Genomic DNA, 19,021 nt, shown 5'->3' with positions numbered 1-19,021 from the left:
TATACAAACGGGTGAGTAGCAGGTAGAGGGAGAAGGAGGCCCCCCCACCGCTCCAGACTGGATCCCAGAGCCCCAGGATCATGACTCAAGCCAAAGGCAGACCTTCAACTGACTGAGCCACCCAGGGATCCCTACTAGGTAAAAATCTTAATGTAACTATAATGTAGAAACTCATATATTAGTAAGTTTTTCTTTGAGATTTAGGAGTGCTTATTGTGGCTATACAAAGTCTTTCTCCTTCAGATAACATAAAAACATTCACATATATTTTTTTTTATCTCAGTCCAACTTTTGTATTTTATTAATCTGGAATTCTTTATGGAATATAGTTTGAAGTAGGAACATAATTATTTTTCATTTACCAGTTACCTCAGTATCATTTATTGAGTAAACCTTCCTTTCTCTACTTATTAAAGGTTCTATTTCAATCATATCCTAAATTTGTATGTATGTGAATATATAATACGTGCATACATGTATACATATAATTGATTGCTTTTGGGGCACTCTTCAGTTTCATTAGTTTTCTTATTAGTAACTAGGTTTTTTTTTTTAAGATTTTATTTATTTATTTGAAAGAGAGAGAGAGAACACAAACAGGGGGAGCAGCAGAGGAAGAGGGAGAAGCAGGCTCCACTGAGCAGGAAACCCAATGCAGGGGTTGATCCCAGGACCCTGGATCATGACCTGAGCCAAAGGCAGACACCTAACTGACTGAGCCACCCAGACAACCCTTATTTGTAACTCATTTGGAACCAGTATATGAAGCTGAATTAGAATGAATATATATATTCTATTATCTATAAAAATACCAACACATCTAAAAGTAGAAATTCTAGGGGTGCCTGGGTGGCTCAGTGGGTTAAAGCCTCTGCCTTCAGCTCAGGTCATGATCCCAGGGTCCTGGGATCGAGCCCTGCATCGGGCTCTCTGCTCAGCAGGGAGCCTGCTTCCTCCTCTCTCTCTGCCTGCCTCTCTGCCTAATTGTGATCTCTGTCTGTCAAATAAATAAATAAAATCTTTAAAAAAAAAAGTAGAAATTCTAGTTGAATAATAGTTGTTTTGCAAAGAAAATTTTATTTACATTTAGTTGGCAAAACATACTACAAAGTAGTTATTTTAAAAGGAAACACATGTATCTCAGTGAAATTATTATTTTTCAATAAAAATGTAAACCTTCCTGAATAGTGTGTATATATCCTACATAGCATACACATTTATCTTGGATATTGTCTCTATATCCTACCTTGTATGGCTCTTTAGAAGAGAAGCCAGAGTCACATAGGTCATTATAATGATTATGCCTTTGTATGTGTGGGTGGAGAAGCAAACAGCCCAGAAAAGGATCTTTTCCCTGGACTTTACACCTTAATAAGAAATGAGCAAATACTTTTTTATGTTTCCAATGGGATTTATTTATACTTAAGTAAAAGTAGCAAATGTTCACATAAGTTATTTCCTTAATCATGTTTATTTTGTATGACCACATTGTTATCAAGCAGCATTATGGAATGTTCCCTGGTCCTCAGTTCTGAACTTTCCAACTATTATATGCATCCTCTTTTCCAAGTTTAGACATGACCTTGTAACTGAAGAAGCATGGCTTGTTATTGCAAAGTTGTCATGTGTGACAACCTGACATCACAGGAGAAGCCTCTTGATGAAGAATGTTTTATCTTTCATTCATTTACAAAATGGTATTTTTCTTTTTATGTGATTATACAACCCATGTGATTTTGTTTTCAATTCTTTTTTCTTCTGATACAATGAAATCAAACCAGTTAAAACTAAGCAGTGTAGCAATAGAACCAACCAAATACACAGGATGATATATCTTATATAGGATATTTTAAAAGATGTTTATGTTTTATATTACACATCTGTACTTAATGTACTTGGGCAATAAAAAGAAGCATGTAAATAGAAAAAAATTTCAATTTGATGCATTGTTTCAGTACAAAAACCTGGGTTTATTTCTTTTTCAGGAGTACAGTGAAATAATTCTACATTAAAATTAAAAGGTCTTGCTGCTTTCATATTTTTCCTGGGGATTCTTATTTTATACATTTTTAGGTAACAGAATAATTCTGTAATTTCATTGAGAAAACACCATTGCTTGGTCAGATATGATTATCAGATTTTCGGCCAATTTTGCTGCCCTCATGTTCATGAACATTAATTATTTCACTGTTAAGTTTTCCAAACATGTGCTTATATTAAAGATCCAAAAACTTAAATGGGGAGTCATTGGTAATAGTAAATGTACAATGATTGATAAGGACAATGACAAATCTTAGGGGTTGAAGTTTTTGTTGTTATGATGAGAGCTCTATTGTGTTAAGTTAGCTGTGCAGAGAAACATTTGGAGACAGGAAAATGCATTATGTCCAAGAAACCATATTGCATGCTTAGTTGACTGCTAGAAATTCTCTGGTTTGATGCATCACTGATATTTATGGTGGAATCTACATGCAGCTTCTTCAGCAAGCTCGTTGCTCCATCAAGAGCCCTCAATATTACAGATGTCTCACAGCCTGTCACTACGTGTCTCTGAGCTCCCGGCCAGGGAGGTTGCAGATTCTCCAACAAAATCCAGTGTTAGATTCAGAACTGAAGGTGTTTTATTTCAGTTACCTACAATACCTATAAAAAGCAAATTTCAAAAAGAAGAGCAAATTTTGTTAGAGTTCTTATAGTACTTTTAATGGTACATGAGTTATTTTAGTGCCTACTACAGATTTTTGCATAAAAATACAAATTGTTTATAGGAACTATTATTATTGAGGTGATTTAGAAATTATTTTATGATCTATTCAGAGGAATTCCAGCATAGACAACAATTACAATATTTAAATTTATTTTTATCTCAAATGACTTAAAAAAAACCTTTGTATTGGGTAAAGTTTCAAACCCACAAATTAAAATGAACCATCTCCACATACCCATCAATCATCCTAAGAGATTATCAACAATTCTGTTTGTCATTCTTCAGTAACATTTGTTGATTGTTTAAATAGCAGGCAGTTTTCCAAATCTGGTTTACCTCTTTCAAAATTCACAAAATCCAAGTGAGCTAGGTTAGAGGCAGATTACTATAAAGCAATTAAATTTTGTTTGCATGAGTACCTTCCAATATGTTCACACATATATTTATTTTTGTTAAATTTGCAAAAGTTAGATATTTCAACCATAATCAGTTAAGACAACTGTCTTTCCCTTTCAGTTGTCCCTTAGTAATATTTTCTCCTCTGATTGTAACCATGGAATAGCAGTGGGCATTTCTGAGATTTTGCTAAGGATTTTGTTAAGGGATATATTTTTGTGCTTTGTCATCTCATCTATGTATGGCTATGTTAGTGGTGGCCTTTCCATTTTGCAGTGCCTTCTAGCAAAAATATGAAAATGGTTAATTCAAAGAATATTTAAGAGGATTCACTCCATAGAAAACTTGAAATGCCTTGAAGTCTTACAGCTTAGAAGTCAGAGCAACTTAATAGAGGTCTCCCCAAATTTGACAACAATCCTAAAAATTACATTGCTACTGAAGAGTTAAGAATTTGAAAGAAAACTCTGTAAAGTGTAAAAAAAAAGCAATTTTTCATCCACTATGCTGCACGATAGTACAAATCATTTTTTTTATTCATTCTATTGCAAAGTTGTCAAATGAAGAGGCAGTCAACATGTAAGCAACTCCCCAAAAGTAAGATAAAAGTATTATAGAGCTGTTAGTAAAAGTATTATGTAACTCCCCCTCCATTATCTGACATTGGAGAAATTTGTTAACCTTTAAACATTATGTCATTTTGGGGTATCTGGCTGGTTTAGTCAGTAGAGCACACAACTCTTGATCTCAAGGTCTCTGTTGGGCATGGAGCCTATGCAGAGTTGTAATTGATTGTGTATTCATAATTTTGTGTTTCTTAAAGTGAGTTCTCCAAATACTGTTAAGCTGTAGGTTCCACAAATCCTGGATCCATCCCTAAGGTAGATAGTATTATTACCCCACCTTAAGTTAAAATTCAAGGAGGTCAAGTGACTTTCCAAAGGCCACACATTTATCAAGAGGTGGAGCAGGCTTAGAAACCAGAATTTCTGATCCTAAAACATATAATTTTATATGTTCCCTTGACTAGGCTACCAAGTTGTTTGGTCAGACACCAGTCTATATGTTGCTGTGAAGGTATTTTTTAGATGAGATTAACATTTAAGCAGTAGATTTTCAGTAAAGCACACTACCCTCCATGATACAGGTGGGTCTCACCCAAGCAGTTGAAGGCCTTAATAAAAAAGACAGAGGTCCTTTGACTAAGGAGGAATTCTGCCTTCACACCACCTTTGAACTCAAGACTGCAACATCAACTCCCTGGGGCTGCAGCCTGCTAGCCCATCTTGCAGATTTTGGACTCACCAGTCCTTACAGTTGTGTGTGCCAATTCCTTCAAGTGTCTCTTTTATATACATCCCATTTCTGTTTCTCTGGAGAACCATGACTAGTGCAATAAGAAATACAAAGGACTCTGGGGCTATATCAAAATAAAAAGCTTTGACACAGTAAAGAAAACCATCAGCAAAACAAAAAAGCAACCTACTGAATGAGAGAAGATATTTGCAAATGACCTATCTGATAAAGGGCTAATATCCAAAATATTTAGTACTTCTACAACTCAACACCAAGAAACCCCCCAAACAATCCAGTTCAAAAGATGGGCAGAAGACCTGCATAGACATTTTTCCAAAGAAGACATACCGATGGCCAATGGGCATATGAAAAGATGCTCAGCATCATTAATCATCAAGGAAATGTAAATCAAAGCCACAGTGAGACATGACCTGACACATGTCAGAATGACTAAAATCAAAAACACAGGAAAAACAAGTGTTGACAAGGATTAGAGAAAAGGGAATCCTCATACAAATTGGTACAAATTAGTAAATTGGTACAGCCACTGTGGAAAACAGTATGGAGTTTCCTCAAAAAATTTTTTAAAAAATAGAAATATCATATGATCCAATAATTCTACTACTGGATATTTACCTGAAGAAAACAAAAACAGTAATTTGAAAAGATATATGCTCCCTTATGTTTATTAAAGCATTATTGGCAATAACCAAGGTATGGAAGCAAACTAAGAATCCATCAATAGATGAATGGATAAGGAAGATATGGTATGTGTACACACACACACACACACACACACATTGGAATATAATGTAGCCATAAAAGGACAAGATGATGCCACTTGTGGCAACATGGATGGACCTAGGGAATATTATACTAAGTGAAATAAGTCAGGCTGAGCCAAATCCCATATGATTTCTCTCATATGTGGAATCCTAAAAAAAACAAAAAATAAAAAACAAAAAACAAACAAATGAATAAGGAAAAGCAGAATCATAAGTGTAAATACAGAGAAAAAATTGATGGTTGCTAGAGGGGTTAGGGTGAGGAATGGGCAAAATGGGTAAAGGGGTTTGGGAGATACAAGCTTCCAGTTATGGAATGAATAAGTCATGGAAATAAAAGGCACAGCCAAAGGAATAGAGTCAATGATATTATAATAGGGTTTATGGTGACAGATGGTAGCTACACTTAGGTAAGCAAAGCATAACATATGAACTTGTTGAATCACTATATTGTACACCTGAAACTAACATTAAGTTACAATAAATGTATATGTAATATTATTGTAGAGATTAAACTGACCTGAAACTAACATAACATTTTGTGTTAAGTACACTCAAATTAAAAAACTAATAAAGAGATTTCTTAAAAAAATACGAGGAACTATATGCTAGTTGACTATATGCTAGTGTTGACTCTCTAATAGTTACTAATAGTATAATCTTGGCAATTCATTTAACCTCCTTAGGGTTTAGTCTTATTATCTCCAAAGTAAGGAAATCATTTTTGATCAAGATTTCTTAATCTTGGCACAGTTGACATTTTGGGTTAGGTAATACTTGTTGTTGGGGAGAATATCCTATGCCTTGTGGGATGTTTAGCAACATCTGTGGCTCCGTCCACTAGATGCCAGTAGTTTCATCCAGTTGGGACAATTGTATCTATCTCCAGACATTTTCAAACAACCCCTAGTTGAGGGGCAAGGGACAAAATTTCCTCCCATCCTACTTGAGCACTGCTGTATTAAGTCATCTTTAAGTTATAATATATGCATATGTAATATTATTGTAGGGATTAAACTGGCTGAGGCAACTTTGGAAACTTCAGAAGGCTGTCTTACTATTTAGTGAGATGTTATAGAGGTGATTTTTTTTTTTTAAGGTTTTATTTATTTGACAGACACAGCGAGAGAGGGAACTCAAGCAGGGGGAGTGGGAGAGGGAGAAGCAGGCTTCCTGCTGATCAGAGAGCCCGATGCTGGCTTGATCCCAGGATCCTGGGATCATGACAGGAGCTGAAGGCAGATGCCCAGCGACCCAGGTGTCCCCACAGAGGTGATATTTTAATATTCTGTAACTCTTATAAATAAAGTTTTCTTTAGTTCCTGTAAGAAAGAAGAGAAAATGGAGAAAGGCCTGAAAGATTGACAACAGAAGCTCTTGGCAAAGTGAGCCCCAGGCAACTCGAGGGCAGTCATAGGAATGAAAAAGAAAAGCTAAAAGGGGTAGAAGGATGGAATTTAGTGCTTATCCTCTCAGAAACGAATCTTAGCTGGGAAATTATTGTTGTTTCAAGTCCAAGCCACCAGTGGCAACCTTGCACTAAGCACTGGGTGGAGGGCATTGTCTACCAGAGGGCCTACTGGTGGGGTTGCTAGGCTTCGTGCATGCATGCCTAGGAATTTGTGGAAGTCTCCGTGATTTTGTAGTGCATATTACCTTGCTAATAGTCATGCAAAGAAAGTTATTTTTCCAAAGGATACTTTTTGGTGTGGTGGGAGGGGGGAGTATGATTTGCCTGAGTAAATGTAGTCATCTTAGGGCTTCTGTTAGATGACCAAAAAGAGAAAAACACAACAACATTCCACTAGATGGGACTATATGGGACTAATTCATGCAGCGTGGCTAAATTAGGTTGGATATGACCCTGTCTTTCCCAGCATATTTTCTCAGTCCTTTTGAGATAATTTGGAATTATCAATACTTCAAATGAAAGATACCTGCCAATTAAGAAAATTTTTCCATTCTAGTGTTTATCTCCACTTCTGATTCTAAATATACACATTTCTATTCCAAGCAACTTGTCCACAAAGTAAGGCTCAGGCCCAGAAAGCAACAGAACATTTTGCGTTCTTAGCGAAAGATTTGTTCCTTTTTTCTATTTGAATTAATGCTGTAGTCAGGTGATTAATAACACTACTACTGGGTTGCAAGTAGAAGCAGTACTGATATAAAACCTTTTTAACTTTAATCTCTTCAATGCTTGGCTGACGGATAGTCAGAGATGAGTTTTATGCCTACTCTTGGCAGTCTGAGGTATTAAAAAGGCAGAAGTTGGGATATTAAAATACTTCGCAGAGCTCTGAAATACAATAATGTGTTCCAAAGGGTAGCCTGATAGAGAAGACCCTTGGACTCTGGTTACATGGCATCTAGCAAGGGAACTCGGCTATTATACATCTGGATGACTGGGCAGTCTTATATCAAAATGAGCCGTTCTAATGGCTCATTTAAGCAATTACCTCCTAACTGGGAAGTTGTGAAATTCACAATCTACTGAAATGTTTAATCACTTGGGGAGAAAAAAGACAAAAAATATGAATCATAAAAAAAAAATATGAATCATATCTTGTATAAAACTGCAAGTTGGTCTACCAGTATGGATGAGCCAAGGGAAAGACCCTGCCCTGCAGTTGTTATAAGTGGGTTTTTTTGTTTGTTTGTTTATTTATTTTAGTATTGTTGACCGCCATCAGAGCTAGGCTTAGTTATATGGCAAAATTGTAAGCCGCCCTCAAGGGTGTTGGGGTGGTAGTCAGGAATGGGTAGAAGATAGATGGAGGGAAATAATACATTACCCAAGGCTCTAATCCCATTTAAAACACAGTCAGAACATAAAAACAAGTAAGATGGTCCTGAAGGTGGCTAGAGTTAGGCAGAGAACAAATAAATTGAAAGTCAAAGATAAAAGTAAACAAAATGGAAGAAAAACCTCCCCTTGTGTTTTTACCATATACCTCTATGAATAAAAAAATATTAAAAAACAAAATAATGCATTTTTTCACATATTTTCCATCAAAATAATGGAGAGGAAGGATGAGCACAAGTGAACCAGCCAGCACATTGGGTTGAAGCAAACACAAAATTCCATTGGACACTTTTGCCTAAGGGCAGGGCCTGACTATAAAGTGTATTTCCTTCAAAACTCGCTAGGAGCAATTCTTTTTCTTAGTATAATAGAAACATGTTGGTAAAAATCCTTATCAAACCAATACAAACTACAACAACTGATTCAAAGATTTAAAGAGTGAGAAGCAGGAGGCAGAATGGTGGAGGGGACACCTCAGTATTTCCAGCCAGCAGTTGGTGCCAAAAACAAATGACTGTTTGGAATTTTAAGTTCAGTCCCATTGAAGTACTTCAGAGACTTCCCTAGGATCTGTATCTCCCTGTTCTAGAGAAACACTTCTTAAATTATCAAATGTCCCTCTTTTGACTCCTTTCTACCCCCACCCACAAATTAACATGCATTCTGTGAAGAAAAAGCAAAGTTCTTCAGTAAAACACATTTGAAAAACATTATATACTCTATTGCCTTCTTAGAGATTTCTAGTGCACTTGGGCATAAGAGTATAAAATACTCTGAGGAGGTCTGGAAAAGGAAAATCTGTATTTGAATTTAGCATTCCCCCAATTTCAATCCCCTTTCCCATCCTCACCTCCATCCCCACAAATACTATTAGCATGTCTTGGGCCACTGACATTCTCTGATAAAATAGTCACAAAATGCCGTTCCAGGGATAAAAGAATTACATCTTCTTGCCACACAGAAAGGATTGTGAAGATTGAGAGGACTTACCAAAAGGTTCTACTTAATGTCCTGAGAGTTCAGATTTTTGCTTAAATTTGGCTTCTTGGTACAGTTGTTTAGCTTTTGCCCTATCATTCTCCTAATTGAAACATCATCTGTGTTTGGAAATAACTGTTTTGTGACTCCTGTAAAAAACAACAACAATAACACATGAAAACCCCTTTTGAGGCCTTTGCATCTTAAGGTATGAACTGAGATAAAACATCAAGCAATCCACAATGTAGTTTTGTCTCCATTTTGCAAAATCAGCCCAAACACCCATGAGAAATGGCATATTAAAATACAGAGAGCTCAGATTCAGTGATTCCCTGAATTTTTTTGATATTTACAAAAAATCGTTTGATATCTAGATGATTTTATTTGAGGAGATTAACTTAAAAACCATAAGTAGGACTAAGGAGGACATGTGATGTAAGGAGAACCGGGTGTTATACACAACTGATGAATCACTGAACTCTACCTCTGAAATAATAACACATGAGTGTTCATTAATTGAATTTAAATAGAAGAAAAGAAAAATTAAAAAACATAAGTAGGAAATTAGTCCCTATTTTTCTAGAATAAAAGATAAGGAATCTAGAGCCAAGATAAGAAAGAGAAAATAAGATCTAAACTCTTTACTGAAATTTTGTTTGAAAGGATTTGGGAATGCATTTTTCTGAAGTCATGAATTTTATGAATTCAAGCTTTTCGGTGAAATAAAATTTAGCTTTATTTTAGTAACTGTTTTAATGTAAAATTTTTTCTATAAAATTTACCATATTTAATAAGAGATTTAGGCTATTTTGAGATTTTTCTTTCATAGAAAAACAAACAACAAAAAGACCATGAAAGAATAACTTAACCTTGAGTGGTAAAACAATTTCAAATTCATGTGACAGTGTAGTACAACCATATAATACCTATGATTTCTTGAACTTCATTCTGATTCATAGCTGGTTTTACGGCTTTGTCCCTGGAAGTAGAGGACTTTGCTCCGGTCAGGCTGTGTGTGGCCATGTACTCATTTGTATAAAGTACTTGCATTAAATCATTAATAAACTTCTGAGGCTTGCTCTTGTTACAACGGGCAATCTGCCATTTTTCAATCTTGAACTAAAAAATACAACATAATAGTTGAAACTGGAAAAAGGAAAAGAAAGTTGTATCTGGAGAAATATATTGCTAATTGAGTTAAGACATACCAGAAAACAAAATCAACATTCTTTAAGGGGATGTATTTTGCTTTTAATACGTATTTTACATTTCAGGGGTTAGAGTTAAATGTTATCTTTGATATAATTCCCAATATTTATGAGGTGTTTGTTCCAGAGTATATCCAAGCTCTTGTCATGTGATCTGGATTGGATGGTTTAAGGATGAGTCCGATCCTCAACACCCCCTACTAAGTGTAGTAGGCAGAATAATGGCTCGCTGAAGATATCCATATCTCTGGAAACTGTGAATGTGACCTTATATGTGTGATTCAAGTTAAGTACCTTGAGATGGGGAAATTATCCTGGATTATCCAGATGGGCCCAGTTTTATCACAGGAGCCCTTAAAGAGGGAAGAGGGGGCAGAAGAATGGGTCAGAAAAAAGAGGCAGAAGAAGGAGGTCAGATTGGAATTGTGAGAGGGGCTTTGCCTCCATGCTGGCTTTGAAGGTAGTAGAATGGGCCATAAACCAAAGAATGTAGTTTCCTCTAGAAATTGCCTCTGGAAGTGGGTTGCCTCTATAGTCAGCAAGAAAATGGGAAACTCAGTTCTACAACCACAAGAAACTGAATTCTACAATAACCTAAAGAAGCAGGAAACAGATTTTTCCATAGAGCCTCCAGAAAGGAATGTATCTGCTGACTCCTTGATTTTACCACACTTCTGATCTACAGAACTCTGAGATAATACATTTGTGTTATTACAAATCACTAAGTTTGTGGTCATCTGTGACATAGCAAAAGGAAACTGATATACCAATATTCAAATATTCTAAATGTTAGATTGTTAGTATTTAATTATAGCTCTGGAAGGCATATTTTGCAAAGCTGATACCCAATTCTATTGAAACTCTTGTCGTTTTAGCTTCTGTTTCTTGAAGAGAAATTGGGGAAGTAGGAAAAGATTATATTCTTCCAGCACGCAGAAGCTGAAATTTACCTTCACTCAGTGATATAATCTTATAACCCTCAATGCATAGTTACCCATCACTAAACTAGAATTTTCTAGCTTAATAACCTCATCATTGACTGCAATTTGACTTTAGTTTTCTAAACTGGATACTTGTGAAACAAATATTTTTTTGATTTGTTGTTAATTGTTTTACGTAATTGCAATCTTATGGTCATGACCAAAAGTTACCTAAAGTTACCTTATAAAACAGTGATCATTTTGCAGTCTTTTTTTTTTTTTAAATTTATTTTTTAGTAATCTCTACACCCACCATGGGGCTTGAACTCACAAATCCTTGGTTCAAAAGTCATATGCTCCACAGCCCAAGCCAGCCAGGCGCCCCACCATTTTGTAGTCTAATCTTAATTTTTGTATTCACTGTATCCCAGACAAAGATAGGGCAGGCCTTCCAACTGACCTGTTTCTCATCAGTATGATGCTCTTCTTCAGCTTTCAAGGAAATTGGTGAGCTGGAATTAGAGTTAGAATTACTGCATGTTGAGGCAAATGAGTCTGGTGAGGAGTTGTTTGTTGCTCTCCAGAGGGTGGATGCAGATGTGGACATGGTTCCTCCACCCTTAAGTAGGGCTTCTGCCATACCAACCAATTCTTCAAACTGGGTGACTGCTTGCGGTAACACTAAAATGGCAAGAAAAAGTAACACTTTATGGATACTTTTAATAACAGGGGCATATATTCCTATATTTTTAATTGTATATACATACATATTATATCGCATGTATAGAAATAGGTGGAACAAATTGCTAACATTTACTACTTTTGGAAAATAAACATGGTGAGAAGAGTGGTTGGGAGATATTTACTTTTTATTATTTAATTTAATAATGGCTTAATAATAATATATAAATTCAAAAACATGTGGTTGTTGCATTTAAGTGTATATGCATCACTTCATAACTAAAATGAATGGTTTAAAGAGTTGATTCTTTTTTCTAATTGCTAATGGTATTATTTGAAGGTTTGTTTTTTTTTTTTTTTACTGATAAGTACTCAACAAAAATTTATTCGACTGGTCATCAAAATTATAAATTACAACAGCACACTAGATAGATTATTTTTTGCCAAGTTTGCAGAAACCGGAGAATCGTTGCCTTCAGTTCTGGCAAGGACACAGAGAAATCCAGCACTTTTGTACACTGCTGAGGACACTGAGAAAGTCATCGGTCTTTCTTTTGCTAAGTACCTGCCAAAATTTAGTACATACATATTCTGGAGAACCCAGTGTACAGAAAGAAAAGTATGTCATTTAATGATAATAAAGACATTTGTCTGTGGTAGCAAAGAGGAAAAACAATGTGAAGGTCAACAGCGGAATGAATATACTGTAGTATACCCTTACTATGGAATGTAATGCCCAAATACAGGGAAGGCCTATCCATGTTAAGAGGAATTACTTATATATAGAATGATTCCATTTCTTAGAAATCCCTGTAACAATTTATATGCACATCTGTGTTTATAGAAGAGGCATCGAAGGATCTATCCCAAACTATTGATGCCTTCAGATGGATAGGATTGAGCTGTAGAAGTGGGGGGTAAGGAGTAAATCAACTTTTTTGGATACTTTTTTATGTTTTGAGGATCTACTTTTATTTGATCAACAATGAAAAAGTATGTTTAAAATATAAAGTTCTTATTTCTGCAGGTGAAAAAAGTGATACTAAAGTTGATAATTTAAGAAATAGTGGTAAAAATAAAAACTTCTTGGAATTATGGCAGCAACCACTGGAAGAAACAGAAGACAGGGAGGGGAGTGTCTAAAGGCGAGGTGGCAGGCTTTTAAGCCTAAAGAGGCGCATGTTCTCCAAGACAACAGGGCTTACATTCAGTATGCCCTACAGAAGGGCTTTAAATGCCTTCATGACCATAGTAATCCATACTAAGAAAGCGAAAGCCAAATACATAAAACAAGAACCACACGAATGACAATTATATATGTAAGTTGGGTCCCAATAAACTGAAAGCACTTTTTATACTCCCCACCGTACCTTTAACACAACTTTTAGGTTATCCCCAAGTAGGAAAGTAGCGACATTCAAATGAGTTAAGGTATAAGTAAAAAGGACCACAAACTTTATTAAAAGTCAGGAAAGGTAACATATAGTATGTACAGATGGCACATGGTGCCAATTTTATTTGCAGTTATTATAGTGTTCCAACTCATGTTTACAAGTTACACCTTTGCCACAGCCTTGGCTAAATCTTGAACTAGTGCAGAATTTAGCTGTGCCAGCGTGCTGATCTTCGCGTGCTTAGATGTGGCATTCTTGTTCTTGATGGTCATGTGCTTTGTAAGCTCACGATTCACCATGACTATATTCTTAGCCAGGTGTTGCATAACACTTAGAAGGGATTCTTCAGTGTACGATAGACAATGCTGTAGAGTTGGTGTCCATTCACCATTATCAAGAATTTTCAGTGCTAAGCAAAAAGCTCCTGCTGCAATCTGAGAAGGAGGACAGTGCACCATATCGTAGTCCAACATAGTTAGTTCCATCAGGGATTTGGCCAAAGTATGTTGCTCAACATCAACCTCTCCGATCTTAGATGCTCTCCGAAGGAAATGCAGCGGTAGAGGGCGGCCCAGACCAAAATTTAAAGATCTTAGAATCTTCATTTCCATCTGTCTGATTTGGTGTTTAGTATAAGTGTTGTCAGTCACAAAGGCAAAGTCACCAATTTCTGGAGGGTACATTTCTTCATATTTGCTTGCAATAAGCATGGCAGTGACACCAACCAGCTGCAGCATCTTCTTGGGCACACAATTATTCTGCATGAACCGATCAATAATGGAAACAGTCATGTACATGGTCCCCTGAAGTAACCTGAACTTCATCTGAGCCTGTACTAGCCAGTCAATAAGGACAGCTCTCATGTTTCCAGTGACTTCACGACCCAGTAGGTATTTTGGTCTGATGGCTTGCTCTTCCTCAAGTTGTCTCAGATAAGCATAAATACCTTTCACATATTCACTACAAAGGTTTGGATCAGCTCCATCTTCGGCATCCACATCATTCACTGTGAGAATTACATCAGAGAATGCCTGACACAGATATTCTTCTGCAGGGGCACATCCAGATGTTTCCATTGGGCTTGGAGAGGGAGTATCAACCAAAATAGGCTCAGGCGAAAGTTTTTCTTCTTTAACGGGCTCAGGTTCTGGCTCAGGTTCTGGCACAGGCTCGGGTGCCTTCTCCAGAGGTTTAGGTAGTTTTTTAGCAATAACTTTTCCAGGAACCAAAGTTTTTGCTTCCTTTTTCAGAGGCAATTTGGCCTGTGGCTGTTCGCTGACTTTGTTACCAATGTCTCCAAGGGCTGTTCTCGGCCTCAGCCCGGGCTTGGAGGCCGCAGTCGTGGCCAGAGGCAAGCGCTTTGCGCCTGCCATGCTGATCTTCGCCTTATTTTCCACATTAACTTTTGCGTTCCTGGTGACCTGGAGCGCCATGGCTTCTTCACCAGGCAGCAGCTCAGTGGGGAGAAGCAGAGCACGGGAGTCACCAACCAGCCGGGGACCTGAACCCAGCGCAGCTCAACAGCCGTTCCTCCGCAGCACGCCGGGCTATTTGAAGGTTTTTAATCTCATTTGGAGACATTGTTGTTGCTGTTGTTGTTTTTAAAGATTTTATTTATTTGACAGACAGAGATCACAAGTAGGCAGAGAGGCAGGCAGAGAGAGAGGAGTAAGCAGGCTCCCTGCTGGGCAGAGAGCCCGATGGAGGGCTCTATCCCAGGAGCTTGGGATCATGACCAGAGCTGGAGGCAGAGGCTTTAACCCACTGAGCCAGCTAGGCGCCCCTGTTTTGTTTTTTTTTAAAGATTTTTTTTTTTAATTTATTTCACACACAGAGAGAGATCACAAGTAGGCAGAGAGGCAGGCAGACTCCCTGCTGAGCAGATAGCCCCATGCGGGGCTCGATCCCAGGACTCTGAGATCATGACCTGAGCCAAAGGCAGAGGCTTTAACCCACTGAGCCACCCAGGCACCCCTGGAGACATTGTTGATTCCAGCATCAATCATCTTCCAGATACTCACATCAGGCCAGTTTAAAAGACCATTAAATCACACCATTTCCATTTAAGGTTATTAAAATAAATTTTCAGTGACCTTTGTGCATGGTTTTCCAGGAAGTCAAATCTCATGAAATTAAGAAAAATTCATTGCCACGATTCAGAACTATGTTTTCACATATTAAGGATGAATTTTGGTAATCAGCTGAATGTTCTCTTTGTTCCTCTTCTTTTCATTTAAGATCTTATTTTATTTGACAGAGAGAGACAGAATGAGTAAGGGAGATGGGCAGAAGGAGAGGGAGAAGCAGACTCCCTGCTGAGCAGGGATTCCCAAAACAGGTGCTTAACTGACTGAGCCACCCAGGCGCCCTCTTTGTTCCTTTTTAAATGGAAACTCACACATTCAAAGGTTCATGTCTCCATGTAAAATGGTCTTCTCTAGTTATGGTTATTCTTTTTTTTTTCTTTTTTTAAATATTTTATTTATTTATTTGACAGACAGATCACAAGTAGGCAGAGAGGCAGGCGGAGAGAGAAGGGAGGAAGCAGGCTCCCTGCTGAGCAGAGAGCCCAATGCGGGGCTCGATCCCAGGACACCAGGATCATGACCTGAGCCGAAGGCAGTGGCTTTAACCCACTGAGCCACCCAGGCGCCCCTCTAGTTATGGTTATATCTAATTTGTCTCCTAAGGACAAATAACATTTTTTTTGGAGTTGGAAGACACTTTGAACCCTCCCTGATTCAACTCCTCACTCTATGGTTGAGGGTGTTGGCTGCTGGAGAAGTAAAAAGACTGAAACTTTTTTCTTAAGCATATTATTAAGCTACAATCTTTGGACTAATATTTGATTTGAGAGCTAAAATCAGTGGCTAAAGGGAGATGAGTTTGACAAAATGATATACCCAGTTACTGCATACCCAGCAAGATACAGAACATCTCCATCCTCCCAGAAAGTTGCCTCATGTCCCTTTCACATCAATCCCAGGACTCACTTTAGAGGCAACCGTTGATCCTACTTCTTCAGCCAGAGGAAAGTTTTACCTGTTCTAGAATTACATATAAATGGTTTCAAATGGTGTATTCTGTTTTTTGTTGTTGGGTTTTTTTTTTTTTTGGTCTAACTTTTCTTTCGCTCTGCAGAATGTTTTGAGATTTATTCATGTTGTTGTATATATCTGTTATTTATTCCTTTTTATTGCTGACTAATATTTCATTATATGGATACTCAGCAATTAAAGTTTCATTTACGTGTTGATGGGTTATTTTCCACTTGAAAACATGACTTTAATGGTTCCCTATTATTCTAAGGTATTGCTGTTGTATAATTTATTTAAGTGTTCTCTCTCTCTCTTTTTTTTTTTTTCAAATTCTGGTTGCTTCCAATTTTTCTTATTTGTTTGAGAGAGGAAGGGAGAGAGAGCAGAGCAGGGAGGGGTAGAGGGAGGAGGGAGACGGAGAGAGAATTTTTTTTTTTTTCCGAGAGAGAATTTTAAGCAAACTGTGCTGAGCACAGAGCCCCACTTAGGGCTCCATCCATAGACCCTGAGATCATAACCTGAGCCAAAACCAAGAGTGGGTCCTTTAATTTACTGTGCCACCCAAATGCCCCGCTTCCAACTTTTCTTTATTACAAACAAAACTCTTGTGAACTGCCTAGCATACACATCTTCGCATGTATCTCTGATCACAACAATGCTACAAATTCCTGAAAGCACGATAATAGGGTCAAAGGTATAAATGTTTTCTAACCTCAACTAATACTGCCCAATTGCTCTCCAGAAAGATTCTTCCAACTTACATGGCCACCAGCCATGTAAGAAGTCAACCATTTTGCTACACCATCAACAACAGGTGTTAGTCATTAACAATAATCTTTGCTATTTTGATAAGTTGAAATCTTAGTAAAATTTAATTTGCAATTATTTTATTATTGTGAAGTTAAATATATACTTATTTATTGACTATTCAAGTTTCTCTGAATTAGGTTAAGAATATTAGTAGGTCTTTTTTTTTTTTTTTTTTAAGTAATCTCTGCACCCAACGTGGGTCTTGGACTTATGACCCGGAGATCAAGAGTTGCATGGTTCACCAACTGCCAGCCAGGTGCCCTTAGTATTTTTTCTATTTTTTCAAAAGATTTTATTTATTAGTTGACAGAGAGAAAGACAGCAAGAGAGGGAACACAAACAGGGGGAGTGGGAGAGGGAGAAGCAGGCTTCCTACGAGCAGGGAACCTGACATGGAATTCGATTCGAGGACTCCGGGATCATGACCTGAGCCAAAGGCAGAGGCTTAACGACTGAGCCACCCAGGCGTCCCTATTTTTTCTATTTTTAATAACTTAGACAGTTTTTGTAAAATGCTTATAAGGGTGCACAGTGTGTTATCTATTCTTATTTATTTCCTTATATATTAAGTATTTTAAACTTTTATTTGCTGTGAGTTGCAAGTATATCTTTCACAGTTTATATTTTATTTCATGATCTTTTGAAAGCATACACAAATTTTTAGTTTTTAATTTAAAGTAGCAGTCTTTTCTTTAGTGTATAATTCATCTATTTTATGCTTAGAAAGTCACTCAGCATTCAAAGCAGTAAAATACTCAGTCATATATTTTGTATAGTTCAAATATCTTTTTACAAGTGAGCTTTTTTTGTCCTGCCTGGATACAATTTTTTTTAACTTTTAAGGGATACTTTTAATTTACAAACAAAAACTGAAAACTCCCATATATGCATCCCCCAGTTTCCACTCACAGCCAGTCTTGTTCCATTGATACCCCCATCCATTTTCTCCCCAACCCAGGAATACTTCGAACAAATCACAGATAGCATCTCATTTTATCTGTAAATATCTCTATATGTGTCTTTAAAAGTAAGAAATTTTTAAAATGCAAGCAAAACACCATTGTGACAACCAGAAATACATATCAGTAGTTCTTAAATACTATATTTATTTTTTTAATGGTACATCTATTTTAAGTTTTTTTTTTTTTTATTTTAAGTTTTTATTGAAGTAATCTCTACACCTAACATAGGGCTCCAACTCTCTCTTTTTTTTTTTTTTAAGATTTTATTTATTTATTTGACAGAGAGAGAGACTACAAGCAGGCAGAGCAGCAGGCAGAGGGAGAGGGAGGAGCAGGCTCCCCACAGAGCAGGGAGCCCGACTTGGGACCCCAGGATCACGACACAAGCCGAAGGCAGCCACCCAACCGACTGAGCCACCCAGGCGCCCTCCAACTCTTTTTTTAAAAATTTAATTTAATTCAATTTTTTTTTCAGTGATCCATAAAAAAACTAGTAAATGTCCAAATTTCTCTGACTTTCTCATTGTTGTTGTTTTTACTTTATTTGAATCAGGATCCAAATAAGGTCTACATATTATGAGTAGTTACTGTCTCTTTTATAAACTATAGGTTTTTTTCTCTCTCTCTCCTAGTTTTTTCTTTGGAATTTATTAATTGAAGAAACTGGATTATTTGTTTTACATGGTTTCCCAGTGGGATTTTGCTGATTGTATCCATGACGTACTGTTTAACATATTATTCTGTTCCTTAAATTAGCTCTAAATTGGTAATCAGATCTAAAGGCTTGATTAGATTTGGGTAGGATTTTAAAATTCTATCAGATAGAATTAAATGCATGGTTAGCTTTTTTTGTGATATTAGTCATTACTGATGATCACCCCTTAGATTCATTACATCATAAGGAGTTGCAAAATTGTAATAATCTAATACTTTTCTTTTTCATTTATTAGCTAGAATTCTTGTACAAAGGGAAACTTCCTTCCACCAACTATTTGGTTACACTTAGGTTTATTTCCTATAATAATGGCAGGGTAAATGCT

At 36.8% G+C, this 19,021-nt stretch overlaps 2 protein-coding genes across 3 annotated transcripts in view; both read right to left on the bottom strand.

Moving 5' to 3' along the window:
• Nucleotides 1-1,402: 1,402 nt before the first annotated feature.
• BEND6 (BEN domain containing 6) overlaps nucleotides 1,403-19,021 on the bottom strand; it is a 32,692-nt gene continuing 15,073 nt past the window's right edge. The window contains exons 4-7 of the mRNA XM_080807262.1: nucleotides 11,557-11,777; nucleotides 9,895-10,087; nucleotides 8,981-9,117; nucleotides 1,403-2,643 (exon numbers count right to left, since the gene is read on the bottom strand). Of these exons, the coding sequence (XP_080663388.1) occupies nucleotides 8,990-9,117; nucleotides 9,895-10,087; nucleotides 11,557-11,777 (542 nt within the window). The 3' untranslated portion in view covers nucleotides 1,403-2,643; nucleotides 8,981-8,989. The remainder of the gene's footprint in view (nucleotides 2,644-8,980; nucleotides 9,118-9,894; nucleotides 10,088-11,556; nucleotides 11,778-19,021) is intronic.
• LOC308345183 (G2/mitotic-specific cyclin-B1-like) lies at nucleotides 13,333-14,604 on the bottom strand (the record flags this gene model as incomplete). Of its 2 annotated transcripts, XM_080807137.1 has the most annotated exons (2): nucleotides 13,333-13,929; nucleotides 14,089-14,604. In XM_080807137.1, the coding sequence occupies 2 exons, from the start codon at nucleotides 14,602-14,604 to the stop codon at nucleotides 13,333-13,335; spliced, it is 1,113 nt and encodes a 370-aa protein (XP_080663263.1). The 2 variants fall into 2 exon arrangements, with proteins under 2 accessions (XP_080663263.1, XP_080663262.1); XM_080807136.1 differs by having other exon boundaries at nucleotides 13,333-14,604.

Source organism: Martes martes (genome assembly GCF_963455335.1).
Source record: "Martes martes genome assembly, chromosome: 6".
Lineage (NCBI taxonomy): Eukaryota > Metazoa > Chordata > Mammalia > Carnivora > Mustelidae > Martes > Martes martes.
Note: the sequence above shows the minus strand (reverse complement) of the source record. Positions and strands in the feature narration are given on the sequence as shown.